The sequence below is a fragment of the Tupaia chinensis genome, unplaced genomic scaffold (assembly GCF_000334495.1).
Source record: "Tupaia chinensis unplaced genomic scaffold, TupChi_1.0 Scaffold000088_1, whole genome shotgun sequence".
NCBI lineage: Eukaryota > Metazoa > Chordata > Mammalia > Scandentia > Tupaiidae > Tupaia > Tupaia belangeri.
In genome coordinates this window covers 5,266,723-5,291,197 of record NW_006159550.1, presented here as the reverse complement: position 1 = coordinate 5,291,197, position 24,475 = coordinate 5,266,723, and the positions used below count along the sequence as shown (strand labels likewise).

General features: G+C 41.5%; 1 protein-coding gene across 3 annotated transcripts in view; it reads left to right on the top strand.

Annotated features, from left to right (window-relative positions):
• STARD3NL (STARD3 N-terminal like) overlaps window positions 1–24,475 on the top strand; it is a 58,363-nt gene that overhangs the window by 12,102 nt on the left and 21,786 nt on the right. For 2 of the 3 annotated variants that reach the window (XM_014585759.2, XM_006143003.3), the window contains exons 2-3: window positions 17,327–17,609; window positions 23,746–23,823. In XM_014585759.2, coding sequence (XP_014441245.1) covers window positions 17,385–17,609; window positions 23,746–23,823 — 303 coding nt within the window. In that variant the 5' untranslated portion in view covers window positions 17,327–17,384. Of the gene's footprint in view, window positions 1–9,126; window positions 9,152–17,326; window positions 17,610–23,745; window positions 23,824–24,475 lie in introns of those variants that run through there. The other variant, XM_006143004.3, reaches the window with a different exon arrangement.

Genomic DNA, 24,475 nt, shown 5'->3' with positions numbered 1-24,475 from the left:
CCAGTGACCGACTACTCCATTTGGGGATAAGGCCCTGGTGGAGGACGTAAGGAAGTCAGCCATGGGCGCTGTTTCCCAGTGCCCAGTCTTCCTAAATTGGAAATATTTAGTCTCTAGGCAGAAGTTCTCATCTCAATTTACCAGATCCTGCCCTCTGGCAGAAGTTCAGTTCCCAGCCTTAAGGAGCACCTTGAGTGACTCAGCTGCCTATGGCCACAGACAGGCCTTTTTGTTTATCTTTTTAAGTTAAATCAAAAGTTAAGGTACATTGCTAGTTTGTTATAGCACTATGTATTTTATAACTAAACAGAGACTATTTTAACAAATTTCCCAATGTAGACCAGAATAATCTTAACAATAGATCCAATATCTTGCATTCCTGTAAAATTTTCAAAAGCAGCAGTAAAAACATCTATATGAATCAATGCATATTAGTTTATGAAATACTATTTCAGTTAAGTACAACTTTAAGATCCTAAATTATCTGAAAACTTTACTTGTAAATATCTCATCTATAAGCACTAATACTCTTTGACTTTTACTCTTTGATGACCTGTGAGATATTAGACAAAGCTAGTCATGAATCCATTTCCCTGTTAGATATCCACCATGTAAATACCAGCTATTTCATTAAACCAACCATATTTATACAGATCCGATGCTGCTGCCGGACTGATAAAATCCTGGACAAAATATATGTTGGAAACTATGAAGATCTGCCTTACTAAACATTTTCTTTTGCCATGCTTGAAGCCAGTGTGTTTGTCAGAGTGCTGTGAACTTGAAAAACATTTAGATTAATTTGTATAAGCCAAATGGAATAAGGAATGGAATTCCTTGAGGCTTTTACCACAAGGACATACAGCATACAACACGTTATATGTGTGAACACATATATACACACATGCAAATAATAGATCTTATAGTCTTCTTAAAGTTCATCTCTTCCTAAAGAAGTTTTAGATTTTATCTCTTTTCTCAGGCTCTATTAGAGCATACGCAAAGTTTTAAGGAAACTTGAATACCCCTAGCAAGCAGAGGGGATCCTGCAGAGTTGCTGAGAATGTGTCATATATATATTTTTTTCTTTTTAAGAGAGATTTTTGGTATAGGTGTGTGCGCTTGCTGGAGAGAGAGAGACAGAAAGTGAGGAATCATCCCCGTATTTCCCCCGGGGATGACCACTCCGTAGTCCCTTCTCCTCCACTCTCCAGGCTTGAGCAAGACTCAAACAGGGGCCAACTATGTGGGAATCCAGTGATGTAACCATTACACCGTCTGCTCATCCCAGTGCTTCACATTTTAACCCTGTAATTGCAGATCTTGAATGATTCCTGCTTAGTATCTGCTCAATAGCCAGAGAAACGTGTTGACACTTAGGTATATTTATCCAGACTGTCAGAAAAACAACTACCCAAGTCATTTTAATCTGTTTAAGCTTGGTAAGAGAAAAAGGGCTTGTGAACACTGAATTTTCCTTTTCCAGAAGAACTGAAGGAATAATTATAGGAACAGTTTGAGGAACTAGCAGCTGAGAGTCCTTAGGTCTTATCTCATATGAGCCTAGGGAGCCTGGCAGGCTCTGACCCATTGGAGAAGTATGAATTAAGGTGGAAGAGTGGGTTCCCATATTTCAGTGCTTATGCACCGTACATACGGGACTTTTTTCATCTTCCCAGGCATTTACAAAGAGATCTAATTGTTGAATAGTATTATAATTAATATGTCCCTCTGGTGACCAGGCTTTCCCATCTTCTAACCTTAAATTGTGACAGGTCCATGTGCAGAAGAAAATCAGGTGTTCCTTTCTGAGCGTTTGAGGATTAGAAGAGTCTGGTGTCTCAGAACACTGGGGAAGAGAGTTTTACTGAGTTGTGATGACATGAAGGCATAACCTGCCACTCATCTCATTCAACTTCTGGTAAAATAACTGGCTACCAAGTTGTTGACCCCTGCACTGTTGATGAACCAGGTAGTTTTATGTACCACCCAGCGTGACTTTGGGCATCCTATGACATCCTGCCATTTTGCCGACCTGGAGTCAAGAACAAGTATACATCGTCAAAGTCTGTCCTCTGTCGGGCTTGCACTTCTTTCCCTGGGCAAGGCAACATTCCTGGTGGCACGGTTATTGTCGAGTATACACTTGAGTTTTTTCCCCCTCTTCAATTTTTCCCTTCTACTATTTGTGTGTTTTCTCTCTTGACGATATAAGTTCTGAGCATGATGGAACTCCTGTATTACCTTTCAAATCCTTTTATATCTGTATGGTATTTCATTTTGTCAGTGTTCTGTGCTTATGGTTTACTAAGATGAATCTCTTAGTGGACTTCCATGGGACCCAGCTACCTCATAATTATTTTCTGTTCTTCAAATGAATATGTTTGATTAGTTGTTTTTTTGCTCATCTATTATAGCACAAAAGGAAATCATTCCAATTTATATTGTACCTATTAGCCTTAAGTTCTGTCTACCCACCAATGAGTCTTAAATTTATCTCTAGCTAAACTGCCTCAGAACTCCTAATTCATGTCTTGCTGCTTGCTCTATCTCTACTTGAATATTATTAGGCATCTCATACTTCACATGTCCAAACTGAACTGATATTCTCCTCCAAAGATGCGCCCACCTTCCTTCCTTGAGTAAGTCCTTCCTGTTTCTTCGACTGAATCTTGTTCATTTTTAGTCCTTAATCTCTCCCATGCTCCATGCCTGACCCATCACCAGATGCTTATGTCTGTGTATTTAGAACCAGCCAGTTCTCAGCACCTCTGCTGCCATTGCCTTAGTCCACTGAGTTGAAACAGCAGCAGTAGCTTTCTCCTGAATCATGGCCATCATCTCTACTTGGATGCATCTCTTCTGTGTATCTCTCAGCAGAAGAGCCTCTTAAAAGCATAAGCTGGATTGTATTTCTCCTCCACAAAAACCCTTTCAAATCTTCCCATCTCATTTGGAGTAAAAGTCTATATTGTGGCCGTACTTGGTTCCCCAAGGCTCAGCCTCGCATTAACTTTAACTTCTCTGTTGTCTCCTGATGCCTGTCCACCCTCTCGGTTCTAGCCACGCCAACCAGGCTGCACTACTGCGTGGCCAACTCCACCCCTCTTCAGGCTTTGACCTTGCTGTCCCCTCCATCTGCTGTGCTGTTCCTTTTGATCGTCTACCTTTCAACTCTCCCTTTTCTACTGCTAGGCTTTGCTCAGATCCTGTTTGCTCAGTGAGATCATCCTGACCATGCAGTTCAAAGTGACAGTGCTCCCAGCCGCCTACCTGGCATCATCTCCCTGTCCCCAGGGTAAGCTCTGCCAGGGTAGGAGACCTTTCTGGTGCTGGTGGTCACCACATCCATGGAGAAGGACACAGTCCTTGTGCACAGTCACACTCATGGAGTAAATGAAGTAGATGTGGGATATTCTTTTGACTGAATTTTCAAACTCGATCAAGTGCAGTTCTTCAGTCTTGTAGTATACATCTGGATTCAGCTTCTCATTTATATTTTAGATTTGCCTGATAAATTAGGAAAATACTGATAGGCATTTGCTAGCCATCTTTAAATGTGAATGTTTCTCTCTCAGTATACGTTAAGTAGAAGCCCAGTATTTTTAATTTTGCTAGGAAAGAGGTCACTTAGAAATAAAGTTGCTGGGAGAACAGGTTTAGGTTTGGGAGATAAATTAGTATATGTGAGAGTGAGTTAAGAGCACCATCACCCCTTCTTTCTCCTTTAATTTTTCTGTCACTGATGTTAATTTCTAAAAAAACCCCTGAGTTTTAAAGCAGGTTGTTAAAAGGTTACATTTTGCTTCTGTGCATAAAATCGCTTTCATCTTGTGATACCAACACAAATCATTGAATGAGACAAGACTACAAGGAATGATAGTGCTTTAATAAGCAGCCTTGAATATGAGTGTGTGGGGAGGGGCCAGATCACGAAGTAGCGAAGAGTGAGCAGGTTTATCTGAATGGAATAAGAGCATGAATTATATCCCAAATGAGTGTTAGCAACACTGGACAAAGTAAACATTCCGAATAAAGCCAGGGAAATCCCACATAGAGATAGTTCCCTAGCATATACTAGAACTGTTACCAGTTGTCTACATTCTTAAATGCAAGGAGAGGAATGGAAGGAAGTGCCGTCGACTGTAGGTATCAGGGTTACATGCCAGCTGCATGAATTAACACACGTGTGCTTGAGCCTTGGTAGGTGATACTTTATAAAATATCTAGGGAGAGTGAGTTCTAATGTGGGGAACAAATGAAGCAGAAACTTGGCTTTTAAAGCTCGTGGTGAACTGACATCTTGTAAAGACCTGAGAAAACTTGTAGATTCCAAAACATCTCACTATGTGACTCCATTTATTTCATTTCAACCTTTTAACAGCAGAAGACCATTATCAAATATTTAAGTCACAGTGCTCAAAATTTAAACAGAATGACTGCTAAAGTCATAAGCACATTAGAAGTCTTCAACTGATCCCTCTTTGTGTCTAGGTAATTTGATAGTTGTACTAAGGGCAGAATAATTCGCATGCTGTATATGCAGATACTATACATGCATATGTATACTGTGTACTTTTTATGTTTAAATATATTTACCTATATTCTGTGTATCTGTATATACAGGGTATGTAAGTAGGTGTAGATATAGCAACACCATCTCAAAAATCTCATGTCCTTATATTTTTCTAAACTAATCAGAAGCAGGTTGTGGGCATCGTGACACTTAATAACTATTCAGTCCTTCAGCATAAATTGCCCAAGAATAAGAGCATTCTTCTGTATAACCAAATGCTGACCTGTAATCAGTTCCCCAGTTGTCTTTTGAAACTTGCTTGCTTTTATTTGTTTGTTTGTTTGTTTCTTTCTTTCCTTCCTTCTTTCTGTTTTGTTTTGCTTTGTTTTATAATTGAAGATTCATTCTAGGCCTGTGCATTGCATTTGATGGTTGTATCTCTTTATGCTCTTTTCAGATTTGAAGTGTATTTTCATTATTTTCCTTTTTGATTTTCTTTTTTTAACCACAGTGACTTCTCTGAAGAGTCCAGTACAGTTGTCGTGTAGAATGTCTGTATACCATGTTTGTCTTATTGTTTCCTTCTGACTAAATGTCAGGTTAAAAATTTGGGGCAAGGATATGTCGTCATTGAACTTAGGTACTGCTTGCTGCATCTCATCAAAAGGCATTTAGTGTCAGCTCATTCCCATGCTGTTGATGCTGATTGAATACTTGGTTCAGTGATGACTGCCAGATCTCTCCACTGGAAGGTATATGATGTAACTATTAAATAATTGGGAAATAATTCTTTAAAGGCTGACTATCGTAATCCTCAATAAGTTTTTATTTAATGATCCATGCCAATCAGTTATTACACTGAGAATCCTGTTGGTTTTCTAATTTTACTATTCTATATATTTTATCTAACCTTTTCCTGTAAAAGATAACTCTTCCCACTTTCATATGTATGTATGTATGTATTTACCATGAAGTCATTTAAATTTTCTAATATAAATTCCAACATTACAGTCATTATGTTATGTTCAAATTATCCCATACAAACCAATAGGAACTTTTGAAAGACAATCTGTAATTTTATTTTTAATGGTTATAGCTTTTTGTGTCTTCTGAGAAATATTGCCTACAAAAAGGTTGTAGAACTGTTCTACAATTATTCTACAGATTTTTTGTTTTTAATTTTTATATTTACATCTGTGATTTATCTGAGATTATTTTGTACATGGGATGAGTTAAGGTTTGAGGTTTTTTTCCTTTCCCAACTTTGGTATGTGGTTGTTTCAACACCATTTGCTGAAAACAAACTTTCTATTCACTTTTGGATTGCTTTAACATCTTCGTCAAGACAAATGTCTGCATGCATGTAGATTGTTTCTGAATTCTGTTATTTCCCACTGATTATATGCATGTAGGTTGTTTCTGGATTCTGTTATTTCCCACTGATCCTTATGATAGTACCATAATGTTTTGATTACAGAACTTTATATAGTGTCTTAAAGTTAGTGTGAGTCTTTCAGTTTTTTTTTTTTCTTTTTCAAGATTGCTTTGGTATTCTCATTTCTTTGCATTTCTACATATAGTATAAAATTATCTAGTCAATTTCCATGAAAAGGTTTAGTGGTATCATTAATAGGATTGCATTGAATCTGTACATCAACTTGGGGAGAATCTGTATCTTAACTATAAGAATTCATCCTATCTGGGGACCAGCAGGTGGTATGATGGTTAAGGTGCTGGACACTCCCACATGTCTGACTATGGTTTGAGTCCTGGACCTGATGGTTTGCTTTCTCACTCACCCCCTCCCTCCCGTTGCTGATCAAATTAAAATAAATGAATGAATAAATAAAATTAAATAATTTTTTAAAAAGAATCTATCCTATCCATGAACATGGTGTATCTTTTCATTTATTTTCATCTTCAGTTCATTTCAGCAGTGTTTTATAGTTTTCACTGTTGAGATCTTGAGGCTCTTTTATTGAATTTATTCCCTAATGTTTTTTATACCTTGTTTTTTTATTCATGATACAATGTGTGTATGCTCACAAGAGAGGAGCACCTGCCACATGGCTTGGTCACACCGTGTGATTCTCTTTTCTTCAGTCCTCCAACCTGCTAGAATCTTGGGCATTCATGCATGTAGCTGGTTTGTTTGCAGGCTGACTGGACCAAGGACTTGAACCATAGTTGGCATGTGGCTTCCAGCTCCATATACTCAGCTTCTAGCTAGTACACTACCAGCTGCACTGTAATGACCAGCCCTTAATGCTCTTTTAAATAGACTCCTCCTCCCCTCAATTACTTTTGTGGTTGTGTGACTAGTTTCTTCCCACTCTTCATAATTGGTTTTTTAATTTGTAAAAACATTCCTTGCTAGAAGGAACTACAATGCACTTGCCAGAGAGAAATGAGGCAGGTGTGTGTGTGAAAGCCACGCCCCCATCCCCCTCCCCCTTTGGGAATGGTCATGCTATAATCCTTTCTCCTCCACTTTTCTCTCCTTTTGGGATTTTTGGGTGTGCACACCCATACACCTCGTATGTTTTTCAGGTCACGTGGTCTGGGATTCAAACCACACAGTTGGCCATGTGAGATCCAGCCACATTAACCACTACACCACCAGCTGCCCCCCGCCCCCCATAATTTTGAAATAAGTGAGCCACAAACTGTTAAGTGAGCTTTTGGTAAAATTTATTTATTTTTTATAAATAAGAGAACAAAATTAATCTTGATGCAGCATGATAGCTGTCATATAGAAGTCTGTTCTCCAGAGAGGTATAGAAGAGTGGGAGGAAGCAAAAGAGTGACCTTTGAGTTAAGGGTTATTAAGGTGAATCAAAGCTGCAGAGGTAAGGAGAGCAGCATTCCAGATAGAGACGACAGAGGCAGAGGTTGATGAGGACATAATGCTTTCAGGGAACTTCTCGAGATTTTTAGCATGGAGGAGGAGGCAGAAACGGCCTTATGTTACTTTACGCAATATTTAGGGTTAGAGCCCTATCCTAAGGCTCCAGGAAACCATTTAAAAATTATTTCATAAGCTTAATGTGCTTCTCTAAAAATTTTTCTGGTGTTGACTCAGTGGTTTTGTTTTCTTTTAAATTGAGCTAGTGCTTAATGTTTGGGAAATTTCCTGTGATGATGCAGATTTTTGGCTTCTATGGGTAAATAAGGCTTTGCCTTAATTTCCCCAGATACCCCTGAAGATTGAGCACACACACCTCTTGTTTGCCTCTTGTGCCTTTTCTCCTGCGGCTGATCATCAATTGCCAGGTTTTTTTCAGTGTACATTTTTTTAAAAGAATTATTTTATTTAACTTTATTTATTTAGTTAGTTAGTTATTTCAATTTGACCAGAGAGGGACAGAACAAGCGAGCGAGTGAGCAAGAGAGAAAGTGAGAAAGCAAGCTGCCAGGTTCAAGACTCAAACTGTGGTCAGGCATGTAGGAATCCAGCTCCTTTAACCACCATGCCACCTGACAGCTCCTGTCGACTTCATTGTTGCTTTTCTTACATCTGCGGTGTATATTGCTATGAAAGAGGAAAACTAGAGAACTGAGAATCTAGAGAATTAGAGAGCCACGTTTTAAGCAAAGTGGGAGACAATATCTATGTCCAAATTCAGAATTGTCTCTCAAAAGCTCAAAATTATGCATGTCCATGCAAGTTAAACTCGTCAGAATGTACATCCTTCAATCTTTGGGCTCAAAGAATTGTAAATTGGGTTTCATACATGCTTTCAAATGCAGCACAACATTTTAATGGATAAACAGAACTGTCTGCCCTCCTGTTAGACATGGTGGTTGTAGTTTTTCCTTTTTTTTTCCTTCTTTCTTTTAAGGTTTTTGCCATAGGCATGCACTAACTGGAGAGAGACAGAGAAAGACCGCGAGAGGGGAGGGGAAGGGATAAACAAACACTCAGAAGAGATGGCTGCGCCATGGTCCCTGCTCCTATTTTCTTCCTGGGATTTTGGTCACACATGCACACCTGCCTGGCGTGATTTGTGGCCAGCAGGTCCATGGCTTGAACCAGTGGTCAGCCATGCGGGACTCCGATGCTTTAAACACTGTGTCACCTGCTGGCCCTCATGGTTGTAGGTTCCTATTTTTATTTCTTAAAATGCCTAATTCTTTCATTTTACCTTTTGTTTCAAAAGGAATTAAGGTATTTAAGGGAGTGAATCTGATAATAAGCTCGTTGATAGCTTTACACTGTTTCCACTGTCATTTTCTAATAATCGTTTTATTTTTATCTTCGTGGTTACTTTAGGGATACTGCTGTGTTGTCTATTGTATGCACTGTTTGACTCACACAGTTCCTTCGCAAGACTTATTAAATTAGATGTTTCTTGGTGGTCTTGTTTTATAATTAATTTTGTGAACATTTCTTGTCATCCCCTCAAAATAGCATATAGCCTATGCCTGTAGAGTTAAAAATAATTATCTTTCTAAAAAGCACAATTTTTCATTTTTGTCTTTGTTTGTTACTGTAGGGCATATGTGCTCACCCAAGAACAAGAGGGAAAATGAGAAATCGTCCCCTGGGGCTATGACCACACCACAGTCACTTCTCCGTTCTCCTTTTAGGATCTTGGGCACGCACGCACACACGCCCAGTGCGATTCTCAAGCTGTAAGTTTTGGACTTGAACCACAGTAGGCCATGTGGGAGTCCATTGCCATAACCACTGTGCCACCTGCTGGTCCCATGATGTGATGATCCTGCAGTTTTACTCTCAGATTATCCTTTTTTTTTTAGGATTGAGTCCATAATTTAGCTCTCAGAGGGCAGGATTATTTTAATTGTTTAAAAATTCTCCCCCATTGTAGCCCTAAGAACATAGACAAATTCGTGAAAAGCCTTGTGGAGTGTACATACAGCTTTTAAACATCTTACATATTTCAGTTGGCATATTAGTAAGGGTTTGCTGGCAGAATTTGGCTCTTGACCAGGATTTTTTTTTCTTTTTACTTGACATAATCTCAAACAGTTGGTTAGATTATTTTATTTAAATGCTTTATGGAATTTCTCACATACTATTTTGAACTTTTCTTGAGAGAGGTTTGCTGTAGGGCACCATGCATGCACTCACTAGAGAGAGAGAGAAATAGAGAGACAGAAAGCAAGAAATCTCTCCCGCCATCCCCAGGGAGGATATCCAGGCTGCAGTTCCTCCTCCTCCATTCTCTTCTTGGTATTTTGGGGACGCACGCATGCACACGTGCCTGGCATGAATTTCAAGCCTCCAGGTCTGGTTCTTGAACCATGATCAACCAGGTGGGAGTCCAGCATCTTCACTACTGTGCCACCTGCTGGCCCCCACATATTATTTTGAAATGGCTAATTCCACCCCCTCAAATTTTTGTATTAGTAATTCATTTCCTTCAGATGATAATTTGGACGTGAGTGTAGGTGTTTTAAAATTCAGTTCAGTGGTCCAGATTTTAGAAACGTTTTATCTAAATACTGTATTTAATTTGGAACATTTATGGCATAGAGGAAAACAGACTGCTTAGAAATGTCAGCATAATGACACATGGTAGTGGGAAGTTTGCCAAAGTAAAATTGATTTGATCTTGACTTTATGAAACTTCCTGAAGTGTTCCATGGTGATTCTCCAGCTCAGGAAGCTGGGGTGTCACACAAACACTTCAGTTCCCTGACCTTGCCAGCTGCCGGCCCTTTGCCCAAGGACGGATTACTTTCCAGGGTAAAACTAGTGCACCTGTTGGCATCAGTTAGCTGAAGAAGTACAGTACAGTGAACCATATTCTTATTGTTTTCTTTTGTTGGCACATCTTACCTACTCACCCACCTTTTGGTGTTTTCAGATGGAAGCAGCCTCATGTAGGCAAACATTGAATAGAACTTTCTATCTTATGAAGGTTTGACTTACCAGCTTAGTTTGACATGTCAGTAATCTAGGTCTTCTTAGGCATGGTGTAAGGTTCCTCTTGTCATGCTGGTACCTTTAGAATATGAAAGTGTTTGCGTCTTTGTTTTTTAGTACTCTGCTTTAGTTTCCTCTTCTCTTTTGCCTGCTTATTTTTAAAGCATTTATGGTTTTTATTTATGCCTCTTCCTCATTCTCCAAGTGTGTTTGCCAGTGTCAGTGTCATAGTTTGCTCATTATCCCCATTTCCCACTTCATTCTGGAAACTGAGGGCTCTAAGCAAGACTTTCACCATCATAAAGCAGGTCTCTTACCATGTGGTGGGCCTTTGGAGCTTCTTCTTGGCCTAACCACTGAGCTGGACATCACTGATTGTCTTATAAAAATCCACTTTTCATCACACATCACAATCCAGTCAAGAGATGGTTTGTTGTTGCATAGAATAAGAGAAGACAGCACTTAAAAATGATTTTTTTGATTTTCGTTCGGCTCATGAAGCACCTACTTACTGGGCCTTCTCACCTTTCCAATTTGCTTCAGATGCCAAATGACCATAGAATGATTGATGATGAGTTCTTTGGCACCTTCAATGATTGCTCTCAGTTGGTCATTGTCAACTTCTGATGGCTGGCCACTGTGCTTCTCATCCTAAGGCTGTCATCTCCTTTGCAAGAGTTCTTAAACCACCACCGCACTGTGCGTTCATTAACAGACCCTGAGTCAGTGTGTTGATGCTAGTTGTCTCCACTGCTTCACGGCCCATTTTGAACTCAAATGAGAAAATTGCTCAGATTTGCTTTTTGTCTAACATCATTTCCTTTTCTTTTTTCTTGGAGAGATTTTTGCTGTAGGGTGCATGCGCTTGCCAGAGAGACAGAGAGAGGCAGAGAGAAAGAACGCCAGAAATCACCCGCCCGGGGGGACAGCCATGTCCTAATCCCTTCTCCTGCATTCCCCTCTTGGGATCTTGGGCATGCACACACACCTGCCAGGCACGAGTTTAAGCCACCGAGTCTGGGTCTCAAATCACAGTCGACTACACGGAATCCAGCGACATAGCCATTATGCCAACTGCTGGTCCCTGTCTAACATCATTTCTGTAGTCTAAAATATATATAAAGTAAACAGTAAGTAATAAATTTTTAGCCGAAAAGCATAAAATAAATGCACATTAAAATGATGTACAACATAACCACATTTATTTAAGAATATACCTAATATCAAATGGCACATTTCAGCAAAGCAACACTGCCATCATTTTTGCACCAAGTTCATGAAATTCTCCACCCCATTCTTTCACTGGGATTTGAATAAATCCTGAATTGTAGATTCACCTTCCCGTGAATATGGCTTACCAATATTTAACACCTTTAGAGAGGCATAGCTTTTCCTAAGCTAACTCCAGAAAGGATCTCAGTAGTGAGAACTGAATATTTGATACTTCTGAAATGACATTTGGGAAAATATCCAAGTCCTTCCTCAGAAAGGACCAGTGTGGTCTTCTCAATTCCACAGGGATTTTTGAGCATCTCCTTTGTGCTGGGCACTGGACTAGATGCTAGACAATTTATTCAATGCATGCGTATGTTCCTGCTGTCTGCCACACACTGTATTCCCTCCCGTCCTTCCTGCGGACTGCTCTGAGGCGCGGCTGCTCCAGCTGGTGTATCCAGAGGTACAGCACCTGGCCGAAGGGATACCCCCATCGCTACGTTGCTGCGTCTCTCCCACCTCAACAAGCCAGGCAGCGCTGCTCGTCCGTCCCTGTTCTGCTGATTGTTATGCTTACTTTGTCCGATGCTTTTAAGGAACTCAGGGGAATATAGTCTATGTATGTACACTGTAGAAGAAACACACCTAGTATGTCAAATGTACTTGTATTAGAAGGTGTCTTTAACTCAGGGCTACCACAATGAAAGGAATCCCAGAAAAACCAAGTTCAGAATTGTGATAAGGACTAATAATGCAGAAACCAGGCATTTCTTACAGAACATTAATTGGCTGATATTTCTTTAGTGTTTTTGACCAGTACTTCCTAAATTTCCCAGTTCACAGATTACTTTATGGAAATAAAAAAGGTCCCTGAGCTCTCTCTCTCTTCTCCCACTTGCTAACAAGTCCCTACCAATTCTCCAATGAATTGGAGGTAATTGGATTTTGGGAGGGGCAGCTGTTAGACTTGTTTACCAGCCCTTGGGAACTGCAAGAGGCCCTGGCATGTGTCTGCCAGTCATTTTCACCATCAGGGAGGGAGATAGAGGATAACCTTCATCAAGAGAGTGTCCTAGAAATCTGAACCATGTTTTTGCATGAGCTTGAAGATGTATACTGACATTTGTATCCAGAGCAATCCACTGGATTAAGTACAGGTAAATAATATTTTTCCTTTTATTTTTTAAAGAAAGGAAGTTATCTCTCCTCCTTTTAAGATTTCCTTATTAGGCCATCCAGTGACATGGTGATTAGGATGCCTGGATCCCACATGGCTCATTGGGCAGTTCGAGTCCTGGACCCAATAGTTGAAAGACACACCAAGCACATGTGTGTGTCTGCCCCACATCCTGAAAGTGAGAAATGGAGAACAGATTGTGGCATGACTGTCCCTCATGGGAGGTGCTTTCTTGTTGTCATGGTTGTGCTCCCCCTCCCCAACCTGACCTCCCCCTGCTACCCCTCGCCACCTCTCACCAACTCTCTCTAGCAAGTGCATGCACCCTCTGGTAATTTTTAAAAATAGATTATCTTCTTGCCCAGAGAGACAGCGATTTGATTAGAGTCAAGCTGTCCAGAATAAGCTGTGCTTTTGATACTGATGCCATTATTATCAGAGCTGTTGCAAGTATCTGTAAATTCTAGCTCATTAGCAGTTATACACATACCTGAAAAAGAACGTGCTCTTTCCCCCAAGTCGTGTATACCCTTGTATAATGTTACTTTTTATTTCAAGATAGCATGATTCAGATTTCTAGGGTTGGTATTTTGTTTTGTCCTTTTTTATTCAAGAGGAATGGGTTTGTGGAAGGAAGAAGGAATGAGATTGAGAAAAATGATATAACTTGAAAATGATTTTCCTCCTATAAAGAGCCCTCAGTTTAAATTTTGAATTTGTTGAATTTTCTGTGGAGTGAATTAAATTTTCTAAATTAATGTTTAAATGTAGTTACTAATTGTTAGACTGACTTAAGGATTTCCTGGGTTGCTTTTTTCTTAATGAAGAATGTGTTACTGTAAAATGTGTCTATATTCATCCAGCTTCAAATAAAGCATTTCTCAGTGATCATTTTAAACTTTAAAATGCACATTTCATCATAGAGAACATATTTGTATTCATTTTTACTTATGAAATTAACTCCCAGAAGTCTGATAATTTTAGTACTTTGCAAGCTTGCTTTTTATTTATTTTTTTTAATTCTGATTTTGCCAGAGGATGCATGTACTCATCGGAGAAGAAGACAGAATGCAGGAGAGGGAGAGTGAGGAGGCGCTCCTGGGCCATGGTCAGGCTGCAGTCCCTCCTTCTCTCTCCTCTCAGAATCTTGGGCGCACACGCCCATGCATGATGTACGAACTACCACGCCAGGACTCCAGCTTCAGGGTCGGCCCTGTGGGATCCATCTGTCTTAACTACCCTGCCATGGACTGGCCCAGCTTTGCAAGCTGTTTCCTAAAGTGCTGATGTGCCAGGGAATATGCCATTTATACTCCTCCCACTAGAATGGTATTGCCCTTGTGGAGACAGGAATCTCCCACTAGAATGGTATTGCCCTTGTGGAGACAGGAATCCTATAGGAGTTCTTTATTTGTGGAGCTTCATGTTTTCTTTTGCAAGGGAAAGGACTCCTGTTACAGTTTTCATAGTGCTCTACTGACTTGCTGACTCTGAAGAAGCGAGTTAAATGACATGACACTGCTTCCAGATGTCTCCTAGGTTGGAAGAAAATAAGGGACGAGATACATGGATTCCTGGGGACGTCTGTCCAGGGCTCTAGCAAAATGACATTTGAATTTAGTTGTAGATGCCTGTTGTAGATATAATATAATAGCTCTAAAATAATACTTTTGAAAATGTGGAGTGCCAGCCCAAGGCCTGGTGGTTAAGGTGCATAGATTCTCATGGCCAGCTGTGTGGTTCAAGGCCCAGACCAGGCAGCTTGTAGAACAAGTGAATCTGCATATGTGCCCCAATCCTGTAAGCAGGGAGACGTGGAGGAGAAAAGAATCCAATGTGACCAAGTCCTGTGTGGGGGGTGCTTCTCACTCTTCTTTCTCTGTCCATCAGTCACAAATCCCTCTGCAAATTTAAAAAAGAAAAAGAAAAAGCCAACTATAGAAAAGATAGTGAGGGGAAACGCACAGTCTCATCAGCCAGAGGTAATCAGTGCTTCATTCTGGTAACTTTCACGGTACATTCTTTTACACTTTGACTTATTTAATGGAGCGGAGAGCAAACTCTATGTGTGTGTTCTATTGTGTATTAGTTTTTATTTTCTTGGTGATAGCGCATATGCAGGAGAGAGGCGCGCCTTTGGCCTGGTCTTGTCTGGCCATGATCTCTCCCTAGCCTTCTGGCATTTTAGGCGCGAAGGTGTTTTAATCCAACTGGGGATCCAAACCCACTCTTGGCCATGCCTCCTGCAGTCTTGCAGGGCGTTATGTTACAGAGGCTGAGCCTGCTGTTCCAGTTGTAGTCTCAGTTGTCACAGTAACCCAAGCATTGTTCTCAGTCATTGTAAATGCTGCTTAAGTATTTATGCTAGTGACTAGACTGTGTCTAAACTCATGAGTTATCTCATTACTCCTACTTTTAGATATTTAGGTGATCTTCTAATTGGGAATATTATAGTTATGTTAAAGCCTTTTAATAGAGAAATTTACTGAAATACCACATGCACAAGTCATGGATGTGTATTATTATGTATTCATAAGTATCCAGCATTTTCATTTTTCACAAGTCAACAGCTGGAACTAGAGCCCACATTAATAAGTCACCACCAAGTGAACACAGCATTTTCCGCTACTCAGAAATAGAACTTGACCAGATTCCCTAAGCTGCATGCCCACCTCGTGCTCTCTGCTCACAGTCCCTCTCTCTTTGTTGAAGGTAATCACTATCCTGACCTCAAATGCCACATGTCAGTGTATATCTTGAAGATCTATAGTTCAGTTCATTTTCTTTAGATTTCAAAAGTAGAGTTACAAAATCGAGATATACAAATATTTTAAATTATCTTAATTCATACAGTGAAGCTGCTTTCAAAAATGCCATGCCATTTTGCCTCTATGTTCTACAGGAATATGGAAGGGACTTTGGTTTCTGAGTGGGGGAAAGGCGAGAAATCAGGGTTGAGTGAAGAGACAGTTCTGGACAGTGGCTAGGACCAAATTGGACTATACTGCTTTGGGGAAATCTCAAGTCTGTTTCTATTTTCTATTCTTTTTTTTTTTTTTGGAGAGGTTTTCACTATAGGGTGCGCGCGCTTGCCAGACAGACAGAGACATAGAGACAGAAAGTGAGAAATCACCCCTTAGGGGGGATGGTCGCACCGCAATCCCTTCTCCTCCATTCTCCTCTCGGGATCTTGGGCACGCACGCACATGCACCCAGCGTGAGTTCTAAGCCACCGGGTCCGGGATGCGAACCGCAGTCGACCACGTGGGAGTCCAGCGACATAGCCATTATGCTAACTGCTTGTTCCCTATTCTTGCCATTTTTAAATTGCTCTCCTTTATCTGGATGTTGCCAGTGATTGCGGCAGAAAAAAAAAAGGGTGTGGCCAACTGTACACTGGCTCTTAAGAATTCTGGATGCAAGTGACACCCCAGCTTCTGCCAACAGTCGTGGCCAGAGAAAGGCACATGGGCTCAGCAGAGCCACGGCTACAGGCTTTTTTTTTTCAGCAGAGCCAGGGCTACAGGCTTTCCCGCAGGGAGAGGTGCGATGGTGGGAAGCAGAAATCCTTGGTGGTCACACCATCCACCACACTTTCTATTCAGCGACGTCTCTCCACCTACGAGATCAGAACATTTAAGTTACTCATCTTTTACTTCTATTATAGAAGAACTTATTGGCCCTGGGGAGACCTGCATCTCTGTATAGGGCTATAACTTACGGAATTTTCAGTTGGGTGGTTGCATAGTGCTGAACTTCTTGGGGTTTGCAAATTTCTTTTTTGAGAAGCCCAGAGTATATTTGTTCATGAAGAATGTGGACATGCTTAATTCAGTTTTTAGGTGGTTTTTATGAAATGCAATTCCTCTTTAGGAATAAGTTCTTCATAGCTAGTTTTCACGTACTACTTACATGTTCTGTGAGAGACTTTCTTCCTGGCCAGGCAGGAGAACTGGCTTGGCTCATCTCTGTGCATCTCACTCCAGGTAATCAGGAATGCCTTTAACTGTGGATCACATCCTGTTGCCTTCTCCTGCTGTTAGTTCACACTCTTTTTATTGCCTTTCTTTTTCATAGTAGGTATTTTGTGTTTTTAGTTGATAGCCTCAATAATTGCATTTTGTTTTAGTCTACTTTTTTTAAAAAAAATCTTTAACATTTTTTAAAATTTATTTGTGATAGTGCGTGTCTGTGCACATGAGATAGAAAGAGAGAGGGAGACAGAGAAGCACCCTTCAGAGGGTCTGCTAGTGTCATGATCCTCCTTCCTCATCCCTCTAGCTCGTCAGGATCCTGGACACGTGTGCTCGTGTTTTTGGCCAATCTGAGGATCCAGACCCACTGTTGCCATGTGGCTGCCAGCACTACAGTTCATTTTGCTACCAACTTCACCGCCATACTGTGTCACAAAACATCTGTCTTCAGTCGAGACACTGCTGCTCGAGTTGTCGTGCGGTGGTGTGGGTAGCACATTTCTATTAGGTAACCCTCGGTTTAACTCAGTGTCTCTCCTTTCTCCCCGAAGGTCTCTTCTCTTCAGGAATGGTGGAGTTGGGAAGTCACTCCCTTAGCCCTCCACCGGGATGAGCCACCTGCCAGAAGACATGGAGAACGCTCTCACGGGGAGCCAGAGCTCACACGCGTCGTTGTGCAACGTCCACTCCATCAACCCCGCTCAACTCATGGCCAGGATCGAGTCCTATGAAGGAAGGGAAAAGAAAGGCATTTCCGATGTCAGGAGGACTTTCTGTTTGTTTGTCACCTTTGACCTCTTATTTGTAACGTTACTGTGGATAATAGAGTTAAATGTAAGTCAAGCTTTCTTTTTTCATGACTTCATAAAAAATGCTACCAGAGACCAAAAAAAAAAGATTTTTTCTCATCACTTCTGTCTCGTTTAGTGACCTTCCTTTCTCCAAGTGTGGCAGTACTGCTATACTCCAGTTGACCTGGAGTGTTCTCATTCTTTAGTGTTTCTGCTTAAGACAGACAAGGTAAATTTAAACCTCACTTTGTCGTGGATTTTGAAATTTGAATTCCTAGTGTTTTGCTGTGTCATATGAGCTGATAGACTATAGGCTCCGGGAAAAATTCATCTGGCTCATTTTAACAAATTTTTATTGGCAGATAGACATTCCCTTCTCTCATCTAAGGCTGGCTTTTTTCTTTTTTCTTTTTTTTTGGAGAGGTTTTTTGCTATAGGGCGCGTGCGCTCGCCAGACAGACAGAGAGAGACAGAGAGACAGAAAGCGAGAAATCACCCCCCAGGGGGGATGGTCACGCCGCAATCCCTTTTCCTCCATTCTGCTCTCGGGATCTTGGGCACACACACACACGCCCAGCGTGAGTTTTAAGCCACCGGGTCTGAACCGCGGTCGACTACGTGGGAGTCCAGCAACATAGCCATTAAGCTAACTGCTGCTTCCCTAAGGCTGGCTTTTGTGTTGAGTAGTTGTGTTGAGAAATTGCAAGAGAGATTCTTTCCCACAAAGACAAACATTTTTATTCCCTACATCTTTTAAGAAAAAGTTTGACAGTCCTAACTCCAACAAATGTAAACTGCTTCCGGAATATGTTTTAGATATTGCATCTACTTCTGTAATTTCCATGTTTGAGATTTAAACAATTTTTTTTTGTCAAGGAGATTACTTTTTAATATTTTTTTGAAATGAGAATCATAGCAATGTCTCAGAGGTATTTGGAGGTTTATATAGTTATATTACCAAATAATTGTCTAGACACCATTGTCCAGTAGAATATAATACACGCCTCATTTGTAATTTAAAATTCTCTGTTGCCACATTAATAAAAGTCAAAATAAACTGGTAAAATTCACTTTAATATATCTTAGGGGCCAGCAGATGGTGTAGAGGTTACATTGCTGGACTTCCACGTAGCTGACCATGGTTCAAGTCCCAGACCAGGAGGCTTGAAACTCATGCTGGGCACGTGTGCATGCATGCCCAAGATCTTGGGAGGAGAATGGAGAAGGGACTGTGGAGTGGCCATGTACCCGGGGGGGTGATTTCTCTACTTTCCCTCTCACAGGCTCTGTTTCTTTCTTTCTTTCTTTGTGTCTCTCTAAATTTCTAAATATATATGTATTTTATTTAACTCTATTATTTCTGTTTTCTCCCAAAGCCTTGGGTCTAATTGCTTATACTTTTTACCAGTAGTTGAGCTCTTCCAGAAAGCTTTCCTTATTAGCAAAAAAAAAAAAAAAGAAAGTTTGCTTCTTTCTTTGTTTTTTTTTGTTTTGTTTTGTTTTGTTTTGTTTTTTGAGAGGTTTTTGCTATAGGGCGCGTGCGCTTGCCAGGCAGACAGAAAGAGACAGAGAGACAGAAAGCGAGAAATCACCCCCCAGGGGGTATAGCCACGCCGCAATCCCTTCTCCATTCTCCTCTCGGGATCTTGGGCACATATGCACACGCGCCCGGCATGAGTTTAAGCCACTGGGTCCGGGACCCGAACCACAGTCGACTATGTGGGAGTCCAGCAACATAGCCATTACGCCAACTGCTGGTCCCTGCTTCTTTCACTTTCAGCAGTTCACTTATTTCCAGGAAGTATGTGCTATGACTTATGTAGTAGTAATTATTACCTATTTTTTATCAACTGATTGTTCTTCATTAATGCACAGTGCTAGGCTCTTCATGAAATGTATTGAAATACAGAAAATATGAAAGATGCTGAGATTTGAAATGATTTTGAATTTTGCCCTTTCATAGCAAGACTCAACATCTTAATCTAAATTCTGATTCATAACAGCAATTTCAGTTCTAGACTCTGGTCTCTTAATAATTACGATCATTAAATCGCATTTGATTTCGTTATCAGTCCTAACATAGCTTGTTATGAAAGCAGACACTTGTATCAGAAAATATGATTCATCTCAAAATCACAGCAGTGTGCAGCACAGATATGCTGTTAAGTGTCTGCTGACTTTTCATTGGTTAATGTAGCACTAAAAATAGGTTAGTGATAAGTCCCTTTTATACTGTTTGTTTAATATGTGCACAATAAAGAAAATATTTATGTTAGTGTGTATTTTAAGAGAGTAATATATTTTTATTTCAGCCTTTTCTTTAGAGATTTTTGGCACACATGCATACACATCCAGGTCTGGGATTTGAACTATATACTCAGCTGTGTGGGATCTACCATGCCATGTGCTAGCTCTGCATATGATACTTTATAAGTGAAAACTCACTAGGCCCAGCAATATAGAAGTATTTGTCACTTTTCTGTTAAGTGCCAGTTTTCTCAGTTGAAAATGTAAAGATCTGACAGAGGTATATGATCTTTAAGGTAGTCCATTATGCATTTTTGCAGTAAGACTTGTTTTTTCAGTACCCACTTTCTAGTCCTGTTTGTTTTGCATTATCAGTCCTGGTCTCTCCATCTCTAATTGCTGACATCCATAGCGATCTTGTTTGTTTGCATGTGTATGCATTCACCAAATGCCAAGCCACAAGTAAAGCCCTACCAGAATCTCTGGTCTCTAAACTTGCTGAGGCCGTGTGATACATTTCTTCTGATACTGTTACTCTTTAAAAGAAGGAAGAGAATGTTGCAAAGCCCTACCAGAATCTCTGGACTCTAAACTTGCTGAGGCAGTGTGATACATTTCTTCTGATACTGTTACTCTTTAAAAGAAGGAAGAGAATGTTGCAAACTACTGAGGCATTTAGAAGAGTATGGGACCCAGCTACGCTCTGGGCGCTGCGCTCTGCGATGATAACAGTAGTTCAGACACGACTTCCAGCTTAGCCAGCTGCTTCTGCTTGCTCCCGGGCAGTAACTGGCACGATCCCAGGCTGTACAGGGCCTTGGGGAGCCAGAGAAGCCAGCTCCTCCAGTTCATTTTCCTTCTGCAAGGTCATAGGGCCACTAATCTCTTTTGGGTTAGATGAAGGGATGATTTTGATACTCTCTGTGGTCTATCTTGGTCTACTTAGAATAGACAAGATTTTCCCCAGGTAGATCTGGAATTAACCGTGGCTTGGGGTCCCTGAGGACTCTGGTCCCCCTCTGGACTCTCACCTGGACTCTGTCACGTGTAGATTGATAGGAATATGGATCAAAGTGGGAATAGAAGAAAAGTTATTTTTCTCTTTTAGCTTTTGACATGTTGAGACTAGGTTCAAAAACGGCCTTTCCCAATGCTTATGGCCTTTTCTTCTCTTTGTCTCAAGCTGGTAGACTAGAAAGTATCAGAACACTTCTGAGTGGACCTAGAATGAACCCCTCTACCCCAGACCACCCTTCATAACCTGCTCTGTGGCCTTAGGGCAGGCCATTTAAGTTCTGTGGACCTCGGTTTCTCCATCAGTTCACTGAGCTAGTACCTGCCCTGCCTCCATGTGAGGATGAAATGGAAAGATGTACACAGCAGCCCCTTGGCATTACAGAGCTCTGCACAGCAGCAGGTTGTGCCTTTTACTAACTGAAATAAATTTAACCCAGAAAGAAAAAGTTGGTTACTGTCCTTTCACAATTGCTGCATTTCAGTTCCAGCTATTTACTGCCCCACTGATTCCAATTCTTCCTGTCTTTCCACTGTTGAGTGTTGTCCAGTTGGGCTCCGCAGACCTGAACTTAAAGAGAACAGAAATGGAGATGAGGGGTTGGCCTTGTCCGAGAAGAGAGTGGAGGAGCTGAAGTATGAATTGGGTATGGAAGGCAAAGTTCACCTAGGATGGAAGGAGGTCCGGGGTTGGGGTTTGGAAGTATTAAGGGTCCGGGGACCCTTGGTGAATGGTAGGGTCGCTGTGGCAGCGGTGCAGGCCGGGTGAAATCGGCCGATGGGCAGGACGAACACTGTCTCAGAAGGTGCTGGAGGAGTGCCAGGCGGGGTGGTGGGAAGAGCAAGGGCCTTTTTTTTTCAGGCGGGTTGGCGCATCCCTCATCCCAGGTAATTATGGTTTCTAATGATGAGACCTCAAAGACCAGTACCAGAAGGAACTGACTGGGGAGGGGTTGTGTGAGAAACCAGAAAGCGTGTAAGGCACGTTGAGCTGGAAACGACTTTCAAGTAAGGGTTTAGAGTACAAGTTAAAGTTAGGGATAAAAAATTTAGGGATTTCTACTTAAAGGTGACATAATGTCAGGGTCTTTTAAAGTACACAGATGACAGAGAAATGCTTTATTTTTTAGGAGAGGTTTTTGCTCTAGGGCACGTGAGCTCACCATAGAGACAGAAAGCAAGAAATCATCCTCCAGGGGGATGGCCATGCCGCAATCCCTTCTCCATTCTCTTCTCAGGTTCTTGGGTATGCACACACATGCGCCTGGCGTGAGTTTAAGCCACTGGGTCCAGGACTTGAACCATGGTTGACTCCATGGAAGTCCAGCGGCATAGCTATTACGCCAACTGCTGGTCCTGAGAAATGCTTTTCTCTTGGCTGTTTATGACAAAACTGTTGGCAGCTTCGACCCCTGTTTTCCCACCAATGGAAGAGGGACGTCTCCACCGTGTGCTCTAGGCCACTTGGAATAACCTTTCTGTTAATATTCTAGATATTGGCAAGCTTCCTTTGGAGAGACAGCATTGAGACTGATGGTTAACTTTTAATAACTACTTCTTTCTCCCAGGATTTTAACTGTGTTCAGTTGGCCAGGTCTACAGCCAACCTGTACTGATCACAAGTAATCTAAACCTCAGTAAGGGATTTGAAGGCACAGAATGGTGATGATGGTATGCTTTCATTTGTATAACAAACGTGAAAACACAGAAAGCTAGCTGAGCCCAGAGCTCCCTCTCCTTGTGGCAACTTCAATTCTATTTTGACAGGGAGTGAATTTCACAGATACTCCTTGTGTTTTCTCCTCCTAGCTAGGTCTCTGTTTTTGCCCTTCGTCTGGGCTTTTTCAGACTGCGTTGTGTGCCAGGCTGTGCTCCCGACTGGGAATTTGGATTTACTGTTGCACATTGCATTCCCCCAGTCAGGCTAACCCACCCCCAGCAGTTGCTGGCATGGGTGCTGCACTGGCTGCCCGACATCTGTCACCTGCCTTGATTAAAATATATATATAAATATTCTCTACTGTCTAATTTCTAGAATTTCGAAATCAGTCATTGAAAATCCATGTTGCAGTGGAATTCAGAGGACAGAGTTCATCATGTCATGTTTCCTTTCCATCATTTTATTGTAACATGATCACATGGTTGCAGGTCTCATCTGTCCTTTAGTTATTCAAATTGTAATGCATTTATGTTGATAAGAGAGTATCCAAGTATGTATTTGAAAATGTTTTTGGGCACAGCAATTGGCACGGGCATTAAGGTACTGGACACATGGCCGACTGTGAGGTGCGTCCAGGCCCCGTCACTTGAAAGTTGCCAGGTGTGTGCCCCAAATTCCAAAAGGAGAGTGGAGAAGGGACTGTGGTATGGCCATCCTCCCCTGTCTCTTTCTCTCTAATGAGCACACATGCCGTATGGCAAGAGATAAAAGCCTTTAAGTGCAGAATTTTTAAATGCCAGAAGCAAATAAAAATGAAAAACTGCAGAATTGCTCCCACTTCTCTTCTGCGTTGTGATGACACCATCATTGATGTTTGCTACCAGGGCAGGGGACCCCTGGCCTTCCAAGATCCCTTCATCGGGGAGTGGGAAGTGAGGGAGGCACGGTAACTGAATTGCCTTTCAAAATACACTATTGAAGCCTTTATCTTAGAAGGGAAAAAATCATTTTTTACTTAACAGTTTAGTTTTCCAGAACTTGAACCACAGGAGTCCTTGTTTTCACTATACAGTTTTCTGTTGAATGAATGAATTCTGAACCGAAGACAGGGAAGAGCTATTCAGCCCTTTTCTGTTAAAATGATGTGTGTTCTTGCACCAACATTTTTGGTTCTGAGGAAGGAGGCGGAAAAGTGTGTAGGAAACGTGCCGTTGTTTTTGTGCATAAACCTCTTGTGTTGGCTTCCTCCCCTCGCTAGGTGAACGGAGGCATCGAGAACACCCTGGAGAGAGAGGTGGTCCAGTATGACTACTACTCTTCTTACTTTGATATCTTCGTAAGTATTTTTTGTTTGCCATTTTGACGCAGGGGTGCAGGGACGATGGGGCCCAGCATCGTAGCAGTACACAGGCTCTTGTCTCACACTCACAGAGAATTAAAGATACAGGCAAGTAGAGGGGACAGAAGTGGAGTTCATCAAGGGGAAGGAAAGCAGAGTTCCCAAGCAGGGAGCAGGTCCTGGGAAACTGGGTTGCCAAAGAGAAACTGGGGTGGAGGGTCTTTGGGCTTGCTCTCTAGTTCATGCCTTCTCCTCGTGAAGGAGTGGGGGCACATGACGAATGAGTCCAGGCGTTCTTCTCCCAATTTTGGAGTGGGTATGAAGGTCAGGAGATTGTCTAGAAACTTCGGGCCATACAAACCATTATCTTCTTCCTAGAATGAGGTGGGGCCTGGAAAAAAGCCTTCGTTTTAGGTCTAGGTCATGTTGCCTAAGTAAGTCAATCTCTGAACCACCACTGCGGGCCGACTCCCGAGCAAGCAGCTGAGCTGCTTTGTCTCTTAAAACTTAGCCCTCTGGGATTCCATTTGGGGCCTATAACCCACCCATATTCTTAGGGTCCCTGTCCCCTACCTCATTCCCCACTGTGCAGAGGAGGCTAACTGCTGCTGGGGGAGATAAGGGTCGAAGACCGTTCTGGCTTCTTCTT